General features: G+C 42.4%; 1 protein-coding gene across 5 annotated transcripts in view; it reads right to left on the bottom strand.

Moving 5' to 3' along the window:
• Positions 1 to 1,764: 1,764 nt before the first annotated feature.
• Positions 1,765 to 23,295, bottom strand: part of babam2.L (BRISC and BRCA1 A complex member 2 L homeolog) — a 126,494-nt gene continuing 104,963 nt past the window's right edge. For 4 of the 5 annotated variants that reach the window (XM_018261884.2, XM_018261887.2, XM_018261888.2 and 1 more), the window contains 3 exons: positions 23,082 to 23,164; positions 19,094 to 19,247; positions 1,765 to 2,139 (listed from right to left, as the gene is read on the bottom strand). In XM_018261884.2, the coding sequence (XP_018117373.1) occupies positions 2,076 to 2,139; positions 19,094 to 19,247; positions 23,082 to 23,164 (301 nt within the window). In that variant the 3' untranslated portion in view covers positions 1,765 to 2,075. 5 annotated transcript variants of the gene reach the window in all.

A 23,295-nucleotide genomic window follows, 5' to 3' on the forward strand; every position in this document is an offset into this window, starting at 1 on the left:
ATGCTGAACATAAAAAGGGTCTGGACAGAACATTCCTAGATTTCGTATGGCACATCAGTGTTTGTATTTTTTTGCGGTGAAAGGTAGAATAACAAAAGTTGATGAGTGGGTCAGAAATATTTCAACCAAAACACTGAGCCTAACCTGCTTTTTTCCAACCCTTACCAAACCCTGCCCAAAGTCCTCTTCTGCTTTATAACCAGTATCCTCTCATGTATGGTTGGGATCAACCACTATGGGGGCTGGGTCAAAACTATTACATCAGCAAAGGGGAGGGGCCTTGATTGGAGTTTGACCCAAAACCTGGGGTTCACCTTCTTGACCTGAAACCACCCAACCTGGGTCAATCTGCTCATCATTATTTCTCCCAGCAATATCAGAGCTGTGAAGTCTGTCTGGCAAAGATATCCTGACTCCCTTTCTGTCAGTCGGTGACAGGGCCAGTGCCAGACAAGGGCAGAGAAATGGCGCCCACCAACCATCTTAATCAATCACACAATTGGATCACACTGACTTCTCCATTGTCTCATCTCTCCTCCTTCTTCATCTTGTTCCACCCACTTTTTCTTCCCTTCTGGTTGCTTTAATGTTCTCTTGTACTCTTCTAAACTTTTTTTTTTCGCGGACGCTCTTTTTTCTCGATCGCAAACATATTTAGGAATAAAATTGGTACGGTAAAATTGAGAAAAACCGTGATCACATCAAAAATCTCACTGTTCCATTGATTTTTGAAAACTTTTGAAATAGCTTAAATGTTGAAAACAGCCCTGCCTTTGATTTGTACAGAAGCTTTTTTGTCAGATTTTATTTCACTACCCCACCCTTCCATTACTCTTGCACCCCCTTTCTTTTTCTTTTCTTTCCCTGTTCTGTAAATGTAATCTTTTCCTTTAAAAATCACCTCTTTTGATCACCCATCCTACCTTTTTTCTTCCGCTCAGCCATATTTTCTTCTGTAGGAATGAGAGCACTGGTGTAAGGGGTGAGCTCTCAAATTCTGTTGCAGAGGAACATAAAGCAGGTAGATTTACTAATACCATTTTTTGTTTCCAAAATCAAGTGAAAATGGCATATTTTTATGAAAGTGTGATTTTTTATTACTTATTTTTTTTTTTAAAAGTGTGATTTGGGCTGAACTAAAGTTCTTTTCCCCACTGACAACTGTTTGCCAGCTCAGAGGTGGAAATGGAAATGTGATGTCACAGACCATTTTTTTAGTGTCTTCATGGTTGAATACCCTTATCATGCTGACTTACAATGTGGAGCTTCCAACTGGCAGCAAACTGACTGATATATTCCTACCAAAGATACTTCAGATCTGCTTCAAGCAATACAAATGATTAGTTTCCCCATAGAAGAGTTATTCCTGTTCCTGAGCCTCAGTGTGTTTCTGGTCTTAGTGGGTCCAAGAACTTGGGGCTCATCCTTCAGTTGAACGGCTACTGTATTCCATACCATTGGTTCTGCTGAATAGGAAGTATCTACCTGTGATGTGACATTGGGGTGCAGCAGTGATCCCACTGACAGACGAGGCTCCAATCCTTCTTCTCATTGAGCAATACTGGGAAGCAGTGTATAAAACTGAACTTACTAATGCAGTAATGCAGAACACTTCTGTTGAACATGAGTTTCCTTTCAAAAAGTTATACAGCAAAGGGTTTGTAAGATACCCAAGGAAGGAAGCATTATATCATTCCTTTATTCTACCTTTTCCTACCCAATGTTTGTCCACATTGGTTACATTGATTCATATACAGACACATGAACATCATGACTATTTATTTAGATAAAAAAAAGAAAACACATCTGCACAACCCCAAGTTCCCTCTCTAGGGCTCAGTGTGTAGCCAGGGATATAGATGAAAGTATTGGCCAAAGCTTTTTTCCAATAGCTTTTTTGGGTGAGAAATTCATAATAATTTGGATTTTGGAAGCACATGGCACAATAGTTTCTCCAGCCATCCTTATAAATCCCATACACAGGGCTGGTAGGGCACTTGATACAGTCCATTGCCTCCATCACTCACAGGGCACTGCCAGTCTATTACATTCCAGTGAGATTGGCATCTTGCACTTTAGAGTTTTCCATTGGCAAAAGCAGCTTCCTGGAACTGAGGTACGAAGCTCCGGAAATAGGCCCTGGGAGAGAATAAGATATCCCAGCTTGGTTAATAGAGGAAGAATTAAACATCTTATCACTGATATTACGTTGTGTTTTATACACTAAATAAATCCTCCTGGAATCTGTAAGGAAAGATGTGCCAAGTTGTGATGAGCAGGTCAAAACTCTTTTAATCCAAACAAGACCCAAACTACTTCCCAACCTAATTCCAAACCCAGCCTGAAGTACTTTTCAAATGACCCAACTCCCTTCTGATGATATTTTAATGATCACAAATTAAAGCATCACTGGGAATCATAAATCATAAATCATGAATCATAAATATGAACACAATGAATGATAAATGATAGGTTGAAATGAGTAGGAATTCATCTCTCAAGCTTGTCCCACCTACAGCCGGGTTTGCTTGCCCATAAACACCTGCAAGGCCAACACAGCCCATATTTATATAGACCAGTGATCCCCAACCAGCGATTCAATGTATGTTGCTCACCACCCCCATTGCGGTTGCTCGGAGTGGCCTCAAAGTAAGTGTTTTTTTTAATTTCCTGACTTGAAGGCAAGTTTTGGAGACATAAAGACACAGGTTTACTCCAAAGAGAGCTTCCTGTAGGCCAGAGGTCCACATGCGGCTACCAGTTAAACTATCACAGCCCTTATTTGGCATCACCAAGGAACTTTTTTCATGTTTGTGTGGTCCCCCAACAGTTTTTACAATTGAGTAAAAAAAGGTTGGGGACCTCTACTATAGACAATATGAGGGGTTCACATGAAACATCCCCCTATATTTTTATTTATGCAAGATAGGACAGGACAACAAAGCCCAGGATTCTGGGGCATATATACGATCCCTATCAAAAGAGCTTGAGAGTGACTAAATCGCCTTTACATTCACGCTTATGATGATGTCCCCACCTCTCAGGCCACACAATATAAAGGAGCCATTTTAATGAAGATTACAGGTTCCATAATCATTGTTATTCCACAGGGTGACCTAGATGCAAAACCTGTTCGGTTGGATCTGTAATTGTAGCTTGGGAGCTATTTATAGAGCCCACGCTTTAAACTAAACGAGAGGCACCTACATGCTAATTGGCTCTATAAACAAACCCCGTCTCGTAGCATCTGGATGTTTAGAGGGTATCAAAACACATTCTTGGCCTAGCGCTAACTGGCGGCTTCCATTAAAACTAATTATAGGCTCTTCAGTTGGGTTTGGCCATGAATGTATCCGGTGTACCAGGAGCCATATAATGGACAGTGACTAACAGAACTCTGTGCGACATCACAGTCGATACAAAAGGAAATAACGGCATACAATCAGTGGGGGTCATTTATCAACACTGGGCAAATTTGCCCATGGGCAGTAACCCATGGCAACCAATCAAATTGCTGCATTCATTGTTCTACTTGCAGTTGGCTTCAAAAAGCTAATCACTGATTGGTTGCTATCGGTAACTGCCCATGGGCAAATTTGCCCAGTGTTGATAAATGAGCTGGGGGTCATTTATCAACACTGGGCAAATTTGCCCATGGGCAGTAACCCATGACAACCAATCAAATTGCTGCATTCATTGTTCTACTTGCAGTTGGCTTCAAAAAGCTAATCACTGATTGGTTGCTATCGGTAACTGCCCATGGGCAAATTTGCCCAGTGTTGATAAATGAGCCCCAGTGGCGTAACTAGATATTACTGGGCCCCACAGTAAGTTATTTTTCAGGCCCCCAAAATGTATAGAGATTCACCTGTTGTACCAATATTTATTGAAATTGTATATGAATTAGGGCCTCATGGGGCCCCTATACCTCTTGGGCCCCCCTGCATCCTCAGGGTCTGCTTCCCCTGTAGTTACACCCCTGCATACAATGGATCACTTTATCTTGTCTGCACAAGTGTAACAGCAGAGACACGCGCTCAGATTTGGGGAGATTAGTCGCCCAGCATCAAATCTCCTCTTCTTCAGGGCGACTAATCTCTCTGAAATGCCTCCCGCCGGCTAGCCAGCTGTAAATCACCGGCGGGATGGCAATTGGTGCACTTCGTTTTCTGTAGTCGCCCTACGTTGACTCACGAGGAAACTTCGGAAGACTTCGGAAAACGAAGTGCTCCGAGTACCATCCCACCGGCATTTTACATTCTAGCCGGCGGGAGGCAGTTCAGGGAAATTAGTCGCCCCGCAGAAGAGGAGATTTATCGCCGTGCGACTTATCGTCCCGAATTTGAGCGTGTCAAAAATAAGTGATTAGGTTTCATTTTCTGATACATCACTAAACCACCTAAAGGCCCCCATACATGGGCGGATAAAAGACCGAGTTGGCAGCTTATTGGCCCGTGTGTGGGCCATCCGACAGGTGTCCCTGATCGATATCTGCCCGAAAATCGATATCTGGAGACATGGTTAAACGAGCGGATCTCCCTATGTATGGCCAACATAAGCATGTTTTATTGACGACAAACTAGTTTGGGGGTGGTGGCATACCCCATTCCCTGCTAAGGCAACTGCTTGGGGTTACTAATAAAAATTTCTGCCTGGATATAAAGGAGGGTACAAGGGGGAGAAATCAAAGACATAAGTTAGTGGATTGAGTGAGTAAGGGTGCATTGGTTAAAGGGGTTGTTCGCTTTTGAGTTAACTTTCAGTATGCTGTAGAGAGGGATATTCTGAGATAGTTTGCAATCGGTTTTTATTGTTTATTATTTGTGGGGTTTGAGTTATTTAGCTTTTTATTCAGCAGTTCTCCAGTTGGCAATTTCAGCAATTTGGTTGCTAGGGTCCAAATTACCCTAGCAACCATGCCTGAATAGAACAATGAGTAATAAAAAGTAGCAATAACAATACATTTGTAGCCTTACAGAGCATTTGATTTTTTAGATGGGATCAGTGACCCCCATTTGAAAATTGGAAAGAGTGAGGAGAATGAAAATAATTAGAAATAATAGAAAACTATAATTAGAAAACTATAAAAAATAAATAATGAAGACCAATTGCAAAGTTGCTTAGAATTGGCCATTCTATAACACACCAAGTGTTAATTTAAAGGTGAACCACTCCTTTAAATAGGAGTGGGGATTGGGAGGAACAAGTGCAGAAGTGGAAACAAAGAGGAATTAAATTGCCGGTTAAGTTATAACACTGACCCCGGTCATGATTGGTATTTTACTGGCTATGTGAAAGTGAGGGCCTCAATAAGTGTCTGCGACCCCATTGTAGGTTGTTCCAGAGCAGAGGTAGAAATGGCGCCTGTGCTGATACAAAGACTAGTGAACCCAACGGCCTGACCTGTCATTAAGGAAAGGGAAGAGGTGCCCTTGGGTGGGGCTCAGAAGCCAAGTCTAAAGGTTAATACCTGGGAGGTGCACATAAACAAGCAGCCCATAAAACCAGTTGTGATAAACAAGAGAGCCCGGTCAGGTTCAGTTTCTGTCATGAGGCCAAGAACAGATTGTTTTGGGTGTAAGATTAAAAAAAAAAAACAACAATAAAACAAGTTTGCCAGGTGCCGGGACAAGTCTGGGCAGTACCAGGAAAATAACAACAACTGGAGACTACAGAGAGCAGATCCTTCAGTCCTTCAAATGTCCCGCATTGATATCCAGGTCTAACCTCTTCCTTATAGACCCGCCGGTGATGTCAGAGCCAGGGAGGGTTCTGTGTAGCATTGGACGGACAGTTTCTGTATCATCGTGTTTTTATATGGTCATGGAACTTCTCGGTAACTTGTAATTTATACAGTATATTTAAAGGAGAACTAAACCCTAAAAATGAATATGGCTAAAAATTGCATATTTTACATCCTGAACTTATTGCACCAGCCTAAAGTTTCAGCTTGTCAATAGCAGCAATGATCCAGGACTTCAAACTTATCACAGGGGGGGGGTCACAATCTTGGAAAGTGTCTGTGACACTCACATGCTCAGTGGGCTCTCATACAGCCTTATACTGTGACATTTCTATACTGTATATTGTGAGTGGGTCCCTAAGCTCAGTAAGTGACAGCAGCACAGAGCATGTGCAGTGAATCAGCAGAAAAGAAGATGGGGAGCTACTGGGGCATCTTTGGAGACACAGATCTTTACTGCTAAAGGGCTGTGGTTGCCTTGGGCTGGTACAGAAGCACATAACACAATGTATAACATTTCTAGCTACTCCTGTAGTTTAGATTTAGTTCTCCTTTAAGGGGGGATACTTGATTCACTATTTATTCTCCTTTAAATACATTGATTCCTAATGGATATGATTAGGGCACATTTTCTTTGTCTCATTAGAAGATATTTTTAAGGGGTCTGTGATGACACCATAGAAGCACCTGCTGTCCCAGAGGTTCCCGATACATTTCAATACTGAAAGCCAAGGGATAGGACCAGCCTTATTTGGGCAAACCTGTAGAACAGTGTTATACAACAGCGGTGCATGTAGAAGTCAGGGGCAGTTTCCTGTTCTGCAGAACAGGAAGTGAAGACGCAACGTCCAATATAATAAAGGGGAAGTTCATTACAAATCAACTTTCAGAATGACGTTGACAATGGCGTAGTCAGATATTTTGCAACCTTTACGTTTGTTGTGGTTTTTGGATTAGGTTCTGCAGCTGAAATGGCAGGCTGGTTGCCTGGGTCTACAAGGTGCTGGTCTGGATGTCAGCTTGATGGGTGAAGAGCAGAAGGCCTGCATTACCAAAGAATGAAAATGTTGCTGGACAATCTGCTTTCTGGAGGTCACTGACCCTAGCAACCTGTTAACATACAAAGTGTCACTGACAATATATACTGTTGGGTAAAAACCAAGGTGACTGCATCCCTTATGGCTTGATCCCACCTGGGCCATGCCAAGCTTCAAGTCTACAGACTGGCACTGCCCCATTTATCACAGCTGTCTAGTACAGACATATATATGGATTGGCACTATACCACGGATGCTTAGTATGATAAAAGGACCCATCAGACTCAAGGTTCAAAATAGTTTTTGGGTTACAGTTTATTAAATGCACAACAGCCAGTTGACATTGGCACAAGGTGCAGATCACAGCATTATCAGGCACAATGTATTTAACATCTGCTCTATACAGGCAGTAATACAGGGCTCCCCAGTGTCTCCAGTTAACACTCATTGAGTCTCTCTAGCCTGCATTCTATATATTTCAGGGGTTGCCCTCCTGTAATAAACATACCATGCAAAGATTCCTCACTATGTAGACATGCTGAGCTACTGACTGCAACCTGGCAATGGCAAAAAGTAGGCCCGTGGTGTTCAAGTTGTTCCCCATTTTGTAGTCAAACCAAAGGATTTAGCAGCACACTAGTGATTGCAAAATAAGTGAAATATTTATTCAGCCCTTCGAAAATGTCAGGCAGACAAAGTTTCGGGCCCCACTTGGTTCTTTTTCAAGCCTATAGGTCTAGCGATTGAAAAATAAGTCAAATATTTATTCAGCTCTTCAAAAATGTCAGGCAGACAACGTTTCAGGCCCCGCTAGGCCCTTCTTCAAGCCTATAGGCTGAATAAATATTTCAATTTTGCAATCGCTAGACCTATAGGCTTGAAAAAGGGCCCAGTGGGGCCGAAACGTTGTCTGCCTGACATTTTTGACGGGCTGAATAATTTCACTTATTTTGCAATCTCTAGCGTGCCGCTTAATCATTTGGTTTGACTACAATTATGTCTCCAGTTGCAGGCTAGAGACCAACAAGGGAGCACCTACCATCACAACGGATGACAGTTATACCTGTATGGGTAAGAGCACTCCAACTCCTTATTGGTTCCCTATTTTGTAAGCGCTCGCAAGCAGAGATGCCTTAAAGGGGAAGGAAACCTAGTTGGCGCAAAAACCCTCCCCCCCTCCCGTGTGTTGCCCGCCCTCCCTCCTCCCCGTCCCGCTGGGCAAATGCCCCTAACTTGTTACTTACCCTTCTGCGCAGGTCCAGTCCAGGGAGTTCACAGATGAAATCTTCTTCCATGCGATCTTCTTCCTGCTTTGAACGGCGTTTTGGCGCATGCGCAGTAGAAGCAGTGCGCCGGTACGGATGTACTTTTGGCGCATGCGCAGTAGATCGTACCGGTCAAAGCAGGAAGAAGATCGCGTGGAAGATGTCGTCTGTGAACTCCCTGGACTGGACCTGCGCAGAAGGGTAAGTAACAAGTTAGGGGCATTAGCCCAGCGGGACGGATAGGCCAGGAGGGAGGAGGGAGGGTGGGCAACACACGGGAGGGGGGGAGGGTTTTTGCGCCAACTAGGTTTCCTTCCCCTTTAAGGGCAGAAACCGGGAAAGGGGGAGTCCAGTCAGGAACCCCATAGAAGGGGCGCCCCAGAGAGATATGAAGGTTTAATTCATGGGCTGCAAAGGTTATTGAGCTGGTTGTACAAGGATAAATAACTGGGGCCCTCTGCATAATGAAAGCACATTTAACTCTAACCCTCCTTTCAATATATATTAGGGATGCACCGAATCCAGGATTCGGTTCGGGATTCGGCCTTTTTCAGCAGGATTCGGCCAAAAACTTTTGCCCAGCCGAACGAATCCGAATCCTAATTTGCATATGCAAATTAGGAGTGGGGAGGGAAATTGTGTGCCTTTTTGTCACAAAACAAGTAAAAAACGTTTCCCCTTCCCACCCCTAATTTGCATATGCTAATTAGGATTCGAATTCGATTCGGTCGAATCTTTCACAAAGGATTCGGGGGTTCGGTCGAATCCAAAATAGTGGATTCGGTACATCCCTAATATATATTAATTACACATTTCTTCAGTTGAAGTCAATGTAATGTAAGGCAGTGTCTGTGCTTTGCTAGTCTCTTGACTACATGTTGCGTTGAAATAGAGTAGCTGTGGAAGTCAACTCCCCTCCAGTCAAGACTCCAATCCCCACAATTCCTTGCATGAACCTGCCTGCAGGTTTTTGGTTATGAGTGGAAATGGGGGTCACAGAGATAACCCCGATGCTGTCAATAATGACGATTTTGGAACAAGATGACATCACTTTGCATTCTGTAGCCCCACATTTACAGGTATAGTCATATTTTCAGCTGCAATGATTAAACTATCCAGGTTAATATAAACCTTGGACTTGCAAAGGTGATAATACAATCTCTGAGCTTTTATGATGCCATTTTCACCACTATAAATTCCCACAAAATACAAACAGTCAATTCTAGCAAAAGGGGTATTACCTGAATTATCTTTGGAGACTCTGACAAACTTCATTATAAACCAAATGCAGTGGGTTGGGTGACAGCATTTTGGTGGGACAATTTCTATTATCATTTACTGACTTCAATATGCTTCTAATTTAGAGAAGTAGTATATTGTCATAGTAATAAACCAGTTCCATGACCTCTATAACTCAGCCAGCTGTCTTGTAACCTTTATATAGTGACAGAACCCCTCAGTGACTTCTAATATCCTTATCATTTACAGTAGGGGGTACATTATCCCTTATACTACACGAGTAATACTCAGAGTTCCCTGTATAACTCAGCCTGCACCTTGTGCCTTTATATGGTCACAGAACCCCTCAGTGACTTCTAATATCCTTATCATTTACAGTAGGGGGTACATTATCCCTTATAATACATGAGTGATACTCAGAGTTCCCTGTACAACTCAGCCTGTAGTCTTGTGCCTTTATATGGTCACAGAAACCCTTAGTGACTTCTAATATCCTTATAATTTACAGTGGGGGTACATTATCCCTTATAAAATACGAGTGATGCTCAAGAGTTCTTTGACTTGTAAAGATCAGCCGGCTCCCCAGTACATAACTCTATGAACGAGCAATTTAATCTCATAATAAACATACAAATCAGATAAATATAATCAGTGAATATTTGCTGAGCTGAAGCTGCAGAATCTCCCTAACGTTCTTCAAAGTGATTAATTAGAATGGAACTTAAATACTTTTTAATAAATGTACCATCACTGCCTTTAATTACCTATAGCCGGTGTAACAGGAATAGCTTATCAGACTGGGGTGCATTTATAAACCTGCCCAGAAGTTCCAATGATTTTAACTGGCAAATAAAAGTGTCCACAGAATAAAAACAGACCAACTGTATAGAGAAAATGATTTACTTTGTTTCTTAAAAATATACAGTATCAGTTTTTGTGCTTGAACTGGCTAGTCAGTAATGCAGAGGTGATCCCCCCAGGACCCAACTACAAAAATCTATGGGGGTTAGGTTATGTAATAAAAGCCACTAAGTTTGCCTAGGGGCAGTAACCCATAGCAACCAATTAGAATGTAGCATTTACTGGTCATCTGTTTAAAAGAAAATTATTGGTTGCTATAGGTTACTGCTCTTGGGCAAACTTAGTGCCTTTTATTACATATGGGGGTATGTATCACTGAAGGGAGAGCCGCTCAACATACAGAGCACATTAGGCAGCGCCCTCCTAAAAGGGTAATAACCCCACTTCTGGTGCTCTGACAGTAGCCGGATCTTTAGATACAAATTTACCTGGCATATCACATGCAGCAAAAGTTTTTATATATGTAAATTCATCATTGGCATCATCATTCCTGTGCCGACCCCATAATACAATTTCTGGGCGTAAAAAATAAGCTTCCAGCAATTAAGGCTTTCCTTGTCCTCCTTCGGTAATTGCCGCATCTGAAAGCTGCTCATTTTCATGGAAGCCAAGGCCGATAATTGCCGCGTGCCAAGGGGAAGCGCATCAGGACTCCAGGCTGTAACCGCTCAACTCCTACATGGGCAACTTTGTGACTCGCCGACCAACACAAATAAACTTCTTGGCACTTCCCGGTGGGAGCAAATAAGTGGGGAAGCCAAGCGAGTGTTCATGTCATGTGAAGGGTTTAATTAATGGTCAGAACTGCCAGTGCAAAATTGCACAAGATATAATTAATATAGTGGGCCGGATTCACAGCTAAATACAAGATGTTTCTGCTGATCTGACTTCCACAGCACAATGTCATTAAACAGCTTGGTAATTATAAGCTTGCAATGGAACAGCTTCACAGAGGAGGCCAGAATGTAAAGGGGAAGTTGGCCTTAAAATTAACTTCCAATTTGTAGTAGACTAGTGCTGGCCAACTAAAGGCCTGCAGGATAAATGAGCCACAACACAGGCTATATAGACACCTTGAATCACATCATAACCATATATTTTGATCACATTATTAATATCCTTTATCAATACTGCACCAACATATTCTGCAGCACTTTACAGAGGTTATTCATCAGTAGAGACTGATGGATAATCTCTGTAAAGCGCTGCAGAATATGTTGGTGCTGTATAGCTAAAGGGTTGGGTTTGCTAGGGTTGCCACCAGGCCGGTATTTTACTGGTCTAGCTGGTAAAATGCCAGCCAAGGCCGGGGCAGATACTACAAATGTACCAGCAATATACTAGCAAGTAAATTTGTAAAAGGAAACTGCTCCCAGGCCGCCTCTAATACGTCCATTTCGCCCCTCCCTAGATCTGATAAGACTCTGCCCGTTAAGGTGGCCACACATAGGCAGATTAAAGCTGCCGATATCGGTCCTTTAGAGCGGATCTTATAGTGTATGGCCACCTTTAGACTCATGATCCTACCCCCTTTGTCATGATAGCTCCGCCCATTGGTGTCACACCATGCACCTTGTAGACCCGCCCACAGTAAAATGATTCTAAAAAGGTGGCAACCCTAGTCATTGCCATTGTGGAGCTAACAATCTAAGGTTCTTATCACATTTACACACATTACCTATACCTGCATGTATTTAGAGTGTGGGAGGAAACCGAGTACCCAGACGAAACCCACACAAACATGGGGAGAACATGCAAACTCCTTGAGGATAGTGCCCTGGCCGGAGATGAAACCTAGGACCCCAGAGAAGGTAGTATTCTAGTCACTGACAATGAGATAGAGTTTAATCTACAGGTTGCCAATAAGAGAGCATCTCATTGCACCGTATAGTACATACAACCCCCCAGTTAAGTGGTCCCAGTGAGCGCTCAATAAGGTGTTATACACTCGGCTGATCTTGGCCAGACGTGTCAGCGCAGTACAGCAATATGATTTACTATCCCCAGCTTTGGGCATCGAGTCAGTACATTCTCCCACAATCACCTCTTTGTTTGTGCTAATGAATTCGGCTTCCAGTTTGTGCAGATGATGAATATAATGTTATGGAAGGATATACACAATGGCTTGACTTGCTCAGCTCATAGATCCACCCGGCCTGCTTGGGAATGTTTGCTTCAAAGGGTCTGGCCTAATTTATGATTCTTGAATAAACACACTTGGGTGCTGTGAGCTTTGTAACTAACCCTGGATCTGACACAATAGCTGCGTAAGGGCCAGGGCACGCGCTCAGATTCGGGGAGATTAGTTGCCTGGTGACAAATTTCCTTTTCTTCGGGGCGACTAATCTCCCTGAACTGCCTCACGAGGAAACTTCGGGCGACTTCGGAAAACGAATCTCTCCGAGTGCCATCTCGCTGGCGATTTACATTCTAGCATTCCCGAAGAAGAGATTTTTCGCCAGGCGACTAATCTCCCCAAATCCGAGCGTGTGCTCTAACCCGAAAAGTTTATTTATATTAAAGCATGGGCTATTTTCGCTATCATTTAACAACACTCCCACCTAGACAACTCAACTCCAAGGACAAACTTAAACGCATAAGGCTGTGGAAGCCTATGATTAAGTGTTTATCACGAAACGCGTAAGGCTGTAGACACAATAAATTTCACTTTGAAATGTATCTGCATGGTGGAAGATTGCCTTCATTGAGTGCCTGCTCCAAAAAGTTTTTCGGTTTGTCCGCTCCCCGTGCTGAGGGCTCAGGGCAGTGCGCCTGGGCCTCTTCCCTAGTGTGGTGACAAACGTATCCTAAATTTTCCAGCCATTTCCATTTGTGCTTAGTACAGAGGAATACCTATGCTGCCATAGTTTTATGGTATCTCTCTGTACAGACTATGAGCAAACTTAGGGGCTGTTCCTGCTGAATTGTGCTTAGTACAGGGGAATACCTATGCTGCCACAGTTTTATGGGATCTCTCTGTACAGACTATGAGCAAACTTAGGGGACTGTTCCTGCTGAATTGTGTTTAGTAAAAGGAATACTTATACCGGCACAGAGAGAAGGCTCAGTAGGGACGAGAAGGCCTCCTGGTGGACCCACTGAGCATGGTGGCCCTTGAGTGGCACAATAAGCAATGTTTTCTCAGGCATTCTTTCACAGAAGCTTAAACAGGAGATGTGAAATGGTCATTATGAAATTCCATAATGGTGGTGTTGGGATTCTATGAACAACCTGAGTGTAAAGTAAGCAGATGTTTTAGTTGCTCTTTAATCTGGCTCCTTGTGCTTTTAAGGAACAGTAACACCAAAAACTTAAATTGTTTTTAAGTAATGAAAATATAATGTAGTGTTACCCTGCACTGGTAAAACTGCTGTGTTTGCTTCAGAAACACTACTATTGTTCATATAAACAAACTGCTGTGTAGCAATGGTGGAAATTGAAAAAAGTCTATATGGCACAGGTTGAATAGTGGATAACAGATAACTCCATTATGTTGTACAGAGCTTATCTGCTATCTGCTGTGTGACCTGAGCCTTTTCTCCTTTGAATGGCTACCACCATTGCTACACAGCAGCTTATTTATATACACAATAGTAGTGTTCCTGAAGCAAACACACCAGTTTTACCATGGCAAGGCAACGCTGCATTATATTTTTATTACTTTAAAACACTTTCCTTTTTTGATGTTACTGTTCTTTAAGTGGAAGGACTGGTTTGAGTTGGTCAAGGACCCACTTGTTTATTTCCCTTGCCCCCCATGATATTGTTAAACACCTCCATGCATTGCCAAAATTCATCAAAGGCATCACCACTTCTTCTGCTTTCTTGTTCATAGATAATCACAGAAAATATATAGTGAATAAAGTACCCCTATTGTAAAATATAAAGATATTATAAGTCACTGAGGAGTTCCATGAACATATAAAAGCATGAGGCCGAAGGTCATGGAACTCTGAGGTTACTTCTAATATCCTTATATTTTCCAACAGGGGGTACTTTATTTATTTATTAAAATATATATAAGGTTTAAGTGAGTAGTGACAAAAATTACATCACTACTCACCGTTTAAAACTGATGACATCACTACTCATCCGTTTAGAAGGATATAATTTACAGGATATTCATGGCTTTTGTGTATTATAATAATATAATATCATGCTTTCCTAGACTGAGACCGTCTCTACATGCAGCAACTTGGTCTCTATCTCATCTCCATACTCCTTCCATAGACTCCCTTCAGGTCAGATTCAGACCTTAAGAAGTCTTTGGAGTGAATCTGCTCCAATGTATATGTCTATCTAGAGGTAGCACTGGATAGGGAATTGGCTTAACTGGTCATAACTGGAACCCTTGCAGCAATGCCATTTTTCAAGGATGTTAGCAGAAATCAGTCAGCTGTTAGTTTTATCTGCATGCCCCACTTAGTGGCAGAAGCTAGAGTATATTAAAGTGGACCTGTCACCCAGACATAAAAAGCTGTATAATAAAAGTCATTTTCAAATTAAACATGAAATCCAATTTCTATTTTTTATTAAAGCATTCATAGCTGTTGTAAGCTCATTTAAACATCTCAGCTGTCAATCAAATATTGTCTGCCCCTCCTCTATGCCCTTGGCACACAATTACTTTCACTTTCCATTCAGCACTTCCTAGATGTCACTGCTCTCCTCACATTCCCCCTCTCTTAATGGCATAACAGGACATGGGGATGGACATCAGGTCCCCCATTCTGGTGCACAAACAAGATTCTGAGATGATACAAAGCTTGTCTTAATAACAGTGTCCACAAAATGTCTCCTGCCTGCTTGTTATAATTAAGAATTCCTAGACTGTAGGAAACAAGATTCAAATAATTTATATAGTGTAATTAAAGTTCATTTTGCTTGACTAATGTGATAAAATAGGATTTTGAATAATTCTTTTTGGGTGACGGGTGCCCTTTAGGTTATGGGCTAGATTTAAAATATATAAATGGACAAACGTATCTTTAACTATTATAAAGAAACATATTCAGTATAAGGGTAGATGCTCACAATGCTATTTGGGGGAGATTAGTCGCCCAGCGACAAAACGCCTCTTCTTCGGGCGACTTATCTCCCCGCAATGCCTTCCCGCCAGCTAGAATGTAATTCGCCGGCGGGATGACACTAGGAGCCAGAAGAAGAGGCGATTTGTTGCCGGGCGACTATTCTCCCGCAAATACCATCGTGTGCCTCTACCATATGGGTTGGGACAGACGGGCAGATTCGGGGAGATTTAGTCGCCTAGCGACTAATCGCCTCTTCTGCGTGGCGACAATCTCCCCGAACTGCCTTCCGTCTGCTTGAATGAAGAATCGCCTGCACTAATGCACTCGTGGCGCTTCAATTTTTGAAGTCGCCCGAACTTTCCTCGTGAGGCAACTTTGGGCGAATTTGGAAATCGATTATAGCAGGCGATTCTTCATTCAAGCAAACGGAAGGCAGTTCGGGGAGATTGTTGCCAGGCGACTAAATCTCCCCGTCTGCCCCAACCCTGAGTATCTTTTAGATGCAGTTATCCTGTCTTATATGCCTTCCACAGTAATATATAGGATTTGGCTTTGTTTTCTCTTATCTAAGCCCTAATCAAAGTGCCAATAAAACAATAAAGGAGTTGGAGGGCGTTGCCTTTAGCCAATCCCAACAAATACTTTTGTGCAAATAAAGCTGTGGCAATACAAAGACAGAGATAACAGGGACATTGGGTTAAAATAATAGAAACCAGAGCAAAACAAGCCCCTCCCAGATCTGGATTGCAAAGAAAATTGCAGGTTTTGCAATATAGAACTATAGGTCCCAAGTGGAGGAGAAGACTGTGTTTGTCTCATGTACACGCCAGCAGGTATTTTCCCGTTACTCATTCCAATAATGAGGATGAGTAATGAACCACATAACTATTACACCTGTCTTCCATATTCCTTAGCATAGACGGATACAAACTGGGGTTGTCTGAGGATAAGCTTCATATAAGAGAATGGTGCAACAAGTGTGAAAAAAGGCACATTTCCCCAGCTCATAAGCTTGATGGGTTGTATAGTCTCTGTGCTAGATCTGCTTGTTAGGTCAGTGTCCCAATCACTGCTGTCTGATAAAGACCACGTGCTGGTTGAAACGTGTTGGGCGTATTATATGATAGCAATTTTCCTATAATAAATGTTTATCTAAGAATGTGCTTACCATTTAAATGTTTTGATATAATTCCCCTGTAGACTCTTAATAGGTGTCCTATCCAGGATAAGCACCTCGCAAATTGATAACTGGGTGTGCGCCCTCTACTTTATTCCCAATGACTGAATCTTAAAGGGGACCAGTCACCCAGACACAAAAATAAAATAAATGTTCTTTTAAAATAAAATTTGAAACCCAAATTATTTTTATATTAAAAGACCCTTAACTGTTATAATCCCCTCTAAAAGTCTCAGCTGCCAATCACATTATTTGCCCCCTCCTCTATGAGGCAGGCAATTACTTTCACTTTCCATTCTGCACTTTCTAGATGTCACATTCCCCCTCCCCCCTTACCATCTGATACCCTGGGCATGGGTATCAGGGGCCCCATTCTGGCGCATAAACAAGATTTTGGTGTCCACAAAATGGCGCCCGCCTGCTCCATTTGATTGTGAAGTTTAAGACTAAAAGAAAACCTTTAAACACAAGACATTTATATGTAAATATATATATATATATATATATATATATATTATATATAGCCTTCAAGAAGGACCAGCACTCCACTTGTTCAGGTGATCAAAAATCTTTTATTTCACATCAAGCGTGTATCCACGTGGATACACGCTTGATGTGAAATAAAAGAAGGCTACATATTTTTATTTTGACCGCTGCACCCACGAAATTGTAAAGGAAAGAGTGCGGGTACTAACTGGACATTTATATATATATATATATATATATATATATATATATATCTCTGTAAGTAGAAGTCGCACTCACAGGTCAATTCGAAACGTTAGTTGTGCCTTTGAGGGCATTGCTAATAAAATTAGTTTGTTCCTGCCGGCACTCTCGTCAACTTTGAGAAAGGCCTCGGAGAAGCCGAAACGTTAGTCGTTTAGTCAATAAAACATTTTGATTTCAATTTAAGCCCTGAGAGTGCGGACCTTCTTTGTGGGATATATATATATATATATATATATATATATATATATATATATATATATATATATATATATATATATATATATATATATATATATATATTGCTTAATTAACACCATAAAATAGGATTTGGAATTATTTATTGGGGGGACAGGTCCCTTTTAAAGGGATTGCACAAAAAGAGCTATTCTAGACAAATCTAAAAATGCCTTACCTTTCTGTACAGCACCAGCCTGGAGGAGACAGGGCAATGCCGGGCAAGCTGTCTACCAGTGTGGCCAAAACACCAATGTGACCCAAGCCTACAAGTGTTATGTTGTTAATTATGAGACAGTCCTGTAGATGTGGTTAGAGCAGGGATCCCCAACCTTTTGAACCCGTGAGCAACATTCAGAAGTAAAAGGAGTTGGGGAGCAACACTAGCATAAGAAATGTTCTTGGGGTGCCAAATAAGTGCTGTGATTGGCCATTTGGTAGTCAACCTACATTGAGGCCCTGTTTGGTAGTGCACCTAATGTACCTGGTATTTATGAAACCGAAACTTGCCTTTTTTATTCAAAAATAATCCTCTACTTTGAGGCCATTGGGAGCAACATCCAAGGGTTTGGAGAGCAACATGTTGCTCGCGAGCTACTGGTTGGGGACCACTGGGTTAGAGCATCAGGCTGATGATTCCTAGACGAGGTACGCAGACCCTTAGAAACAGCATATCAGACTATCATGTCTATTTTTATGACTCTCGCTCTGTCTCATCTTATGTGAAGCAAAGAAGAAACTTACACTTTTTTTTAAGCGTGTTAAATAATAATAATAAAAACCATATAGCTCCAAGCACCCTGTGATCTTTCTGCAGCAATTACTGTATCATCAATGCAAGAAGACATGTGAGCAGCAGGCCAGGCTAAGATTACAGGTCCCTGCATGCCTCTCGTGTCTGATCCAACTTGAACCTTCTCCAAATAGGGTGTTGCATGATTAAGTCCCATCTTTGTTAGCAAATACTTTATTTTATGTCATAAAGTTCATCCTACAAATCTCAAACTTATACATTGTATGCTGAAGACATGTCAATGGGTTATCTTGCTCCTCGGGTTTGGTCAAGCTAAATAAAACGTAGCCCCTATTAATTCATCTATTCTCCTGCTCTAAATTGTTATAGAAGTATGAAACAAAGCTGAAACCTTTCGTGTTAGACAACCCTGTTCACAAAGTCTTTGCAGAATGTAAATACGAATGACCAGATGATTCTTTGGGGTCTCAAGAGATGATTCCTCTGGCCCCAGATCACATCTCTACCAGTGATGCCCAGACTTGCAGGGAGTTCAGTTTAAAACTCTCAGACATGTATTTGAAAGAGGAAAGGCTTTTGCTGCGCACAAGTGAAAACGGTTTGGTTGTATGGAGCTGGGGCATGGCGCGGATCCACTTCTTACAGGTGCAACCTACCATTTTTATTTGCACGCTGCCTTTCTTCACTGCTGTATTGCTGCAGGTCTCTGAGGTCTCCGAGCACCCTGATGCTGTAGTCTGCACATTAGATGCTAACTGAAGACTCCAGACAGAATGGGAGAGGTGGTGCACTGTGGATGAGCACTAAAGGCCACACTCCTAACCCTAAGTACTTGTACTTCTTCCCCCAATCTTATTAAATGACCAGTCATGTTTTGTAGAGTTAAATTCTTATACTGGCCTTCTATGTGTAGCAAAACTATTTGGCTATTTGGTTAAATGTAACCCTTGTGCAAATTGACTAGTTCCATAGAGACCAATGGTTGCAGTGGGAAGACACCCCATACATCAATAAGACTTACTTTGCCCTCTTGGCCATTTCGTTCCCATCCCAGCGGGGGCTGTATGGATAGTTCTTCTGGGCCTGGGAATAGAGCTGCCCGCTGTTGGTGAAGTGATACACGGACTGAAATGTTAGAGTTGGCTGGTCTCGTGGAAAGTACAGCGGCAGATCAACTGCAATAAACAGAAATGAATATAATGAAAAGGCACAAAGTTATAAATGTTATATATTGCATGTGAACTTGGGTCTTTTTTTTACAGATAACGGGATTAGAAGAAATGAATCAACCCTATGATTTTCAATAACTGCATTTCTGCCTAGCAAAAAATCTGGAACTTACTTAGGCAGCTCCATAAAACTACTACTACTGCTTGTCAACCATTTCCAAAAAAAATAAAAAATGAAGACACAGGGACTAGTCCAATTGCCATTTTGGAGTCAGGAAGGAATTGGAGAGGCTTCAGATGGGGTTTTTTGCCTTTCTCTGGATCAACTGCCAGTTAGGCAGGTTAAAATAGAGTTCAAAGGTTGATCTCGATGGACGTGTGTCTTTTTTCAACCTAACTTACTATATTACTATAGATATAATTAGCCAGAAAAAGTCAGCTATTGGTTTATTTTAAGCATTTTCTAAACTTACGCTTTTATCACAGTGGAAGAAAGTGCAGCAAGAACATTCGCCGTAAAGCAAAGCTCCTCGTTTAGGTGCAAACAATTCCGTTCTGAACTACAAAATGCGAGTGAATAAGTCTGAACATCAAGAAGGCATGGGAGGCCAGAAGAAGCAGAAGCCGATGTCACAATGGAGCTGGTGCAGCAACTCGTTACAGGAGTCGTAACAGGAGCAGAATTCTATACGTAGATATGCTTGGAATTCACACAAACAGGAAGTAACCTGAAATTACCCGGCTATAGGAATTGTGACTCCGGAGAGAGAATACATCCCATAGAGTACATTTTCTACCAAACTGTTTACAGTATCGGATCGCAGAGAGTACAAAAAACATCTTATCGTTGAGCAACTACTGACTGACAGGGTGTTTCCAGGTCACTACTGGAAATGGTTAAAGGAACAGTAACATTAAAATCTAGGGTGCTTACATAGTAGCACCCACGCAAACTATTCTTAAGTGGTGGTTTTGTGTAATAAATCTGTGGCAGGCAGCAGGTCTGTAATTAAGCCCTGAACCTACATTCATGTGTCATAATAATAAAGTATTAAGACCCTTGACCAATGACAGCCAATGGCGAATGCTGTACACACGAGGAATCAAAAAGTCAATCAACTGCACTGAGCCTCTGGGCATCCAGTAATGTCGTTGCCAAATTCTAAACGGGAGTTTCTTCTATCAGATTTCTGGGGAGTTTTTCTTTTTTTCTGTTAATAATGGATTTATTGACTGATGAAATACCCTTAGCCATTAAAACAAATATCTGTGATATAATAAGAATATTCACGGCATCCGATGGAATCTTTGAACTCAAGTAAAAGCAGCTCAGGTATTAAAATGTGGCAAAAGTACCTGAAAGTTAAAACTCTGTTTTAATTGGCCAGTCATGCTGCAATAGTTCTGCAATGGTTCTGTCAGAATGTCAGCAGATATTATGTATATATTAGGGGTTGCTGTGCTGCTAACTAAAAATCCTCTGGTCTAGGCATGACATTGGTTGAGATAGCAAAGCTATGCATAGGAAGAGAAAATCAAATAGGGACCCTGGCACAATTAGGAAATACCTGCTGTGCTACCCCCATATAGCTAAGGATACTCTCGACATTAGATCGCACAGCAGAAACCTCTGTATTGTGTCTGTACCGCTTCTACTATATTTGTGCTTCTCTTTCACTACTCTCATTGTTAAATTGACCAGGAATGGTGACAGCCTGCAGTGCTATAAGCTAAAGAGCAATGGCTCATGCTCACATAACTATTGGTCTGACCCAGAGTGAATATCTACATTCCTTGCCATAAAGCAAGGCAGAACTGCTGTTGCTTTCCAGACAGGAAGTAGAGATGATCATGTGAATAGCTGGAAATGGCGTTTCTGAGTCAACCTTTTAAAGCGTCACTATTTTCCCCAGATGCCCCTAGTTTACATATGAGGCATAGTTTTCAGGTGTGAGTGGGGAGTAAGTGCTGTAGCTGACTCACAGCGGCCGTGACTACAGACAGTGTGATGAGTAATGAGTGTGAAAGTGGCAGCAGCCCCCTTGCTTACTCATCCTCTCATGCATGGCTGTCGTTTCACAAGCTTTAGTAAACAATTACAGTGCTTTTATCTGTGCTGTGTCTCTGTATGGCACACGCCAGTGCAGCCCTAAATATAGCTCCTGCTTCAGTGGTGAATCACTCGACATGGCAGACATGCGGCTTGCAAACAGATTGGAGTCTGTGTTTACACAAGCATGAAAGAAACCGTCACACTATTGTCAGGGAAATGATTTTATGTCATAAACTGCAGGGAAAATAATATAAACAAGGAGGCAGAAAAATTGCATAAAATTTGTCACCATCACTGAGGGACTTAAGGTTTTAGGCAGTTAGAGGGCAAGCTGAAGCCTGAATCTGCACAGGGTGGGAAATGCTGCGAGGCTGTGTGCAGGACTGGAGGATGCTGGGAATTTGTGTGCAGGACTGGGGGATGCTGGGAATTTGTGTGCAGGACTGGAGGATGTTGGGAGGTTGTGTGCAGGAATGGAGGATGCTGGGAGGCTTTGTGCAGGACTGGAGGAAGCTGGGAGTTTTTGCGCAGGACTGGAGGACGCTGGGAGTTTATGTGCAGGATAGGAGGATGCTGGGAGTTTGTATGCAGCACTGGAGGATGCTAAGAGTGTGAGTGCAGGACTAGTGGATGCTGAGAGGTTATGTGCAAGGCTTTGAGGGTGCTGGGAGTTGTATGCCAGGCTGAAGGATGCTGGAAGGTTGTGTGCAGAACTGGAGGAAGCTGGAAGGTTGTGTGCAGAACTGGAAGAAGCTGGAAGGTTGTATGCTGACCTGGAGAATGCTGGGAGATTGTGTGCTGGGTTGGAGGATGCTGGGAGATTGTGTGCTAGGCTGGAGGATGCTGGGAGGGTGTGTTCAGGACTGGAGGATGCTGGGAGTTTGAGTGCAGGACTGGAGGATACTGGATGGCTGCAGGGGGTGGGGGCACAGGAATGGCAAATGCTAGGTGTGGGTGTGTGCAAGACCCTGGAGTGCTTTTGGGGTCTCATGTAATGATCTAACCGTGCCTGTAGTGAGTTCCCCACAGAGCAATGCTGATTAAGCACACTGACATACGCCCTGCAGGGAATACTTACTAACTGGGGAGCAGGAGGCACTGGCTGAGCAGGGAGTGGAATCCTCCTGTCTCCCCATGGGAAGGGAATGCAGCGAGGGGACCTTGCTCTGACATGTACATGTGGCACAATGTTTACTTTGGCTCTTCCCACAAACACACAGTAATTCACTCCTTGGGAATCACACTTTGCACATTATTTATAGAAATGCTGATCAGGTATAATGAGAGCAAACACCAGGCACCTTTGGAACTGCTCTTATAAACACCTTGTTTCCATGGTAATCACAACAATCCCCAAACTTTCTCCCAATCCATAGCTCGCAACACAAATATTTGGCCGTTTTGGGTGTGGGAATGGAAAGACTGAGCTCATTTATCAAGTTAGGACTCAAACACAGAGAATAAGGAACAAACATGTCTGCCAAGAAGTGGCTGGGTGGTGTTGGCTTGACAGTGACCTTATTGTGGTTTAGTTCTGTGCTCCAACAGGCCTGGGATTCTGCCCACTCTGCGACTATCATGTTCTCTGCTCTAGTGCAACATATCTTACCATAGCTAACCACCGAAAAACTCTCCTAACCAGCGGCGGGTTATATATTAATATATAACTGCAGGCTATGCAGACAGAAAATCCTACAGAACTAGTTAAACAAGTGAACGGAATGAAATGGGTTAACTACAAGATAAATGTCTCTATAAGGCAAATCCAGAGTAAAGTGGGTACTTACTGTGCACCAGGAAACAGAAGTCTTTCCAACTCAGCAACAGGGTCAGCTTGGTGAAGCCTTCAGCATCATATTCTACCACGCCACTGCAATAGAGGAACACCGTATAGTAAATATAACTGCACCAGTAGAGGCCAGTAAGTGGCATGTATAGCCTTCTCAGAGCAAGCCAGTAATCTTCATTTTCAGAGTCTAATGATGTGGCAATAGCAGTACC

This window comes from Xenopus laevis, chromosome 5L (assembly GCF_017654675.1).
Source record: "Xenopus laevis strain J_2021 chromosome 5L, Xenopus_laevis_v10.1, whole genome shotgun sequence".
Lineage (NCBI taxonomy): Eukaryota > Metazoa > Chordata > Amphibia > Anura > Pipidae > Xenopus > Xenopus laevis.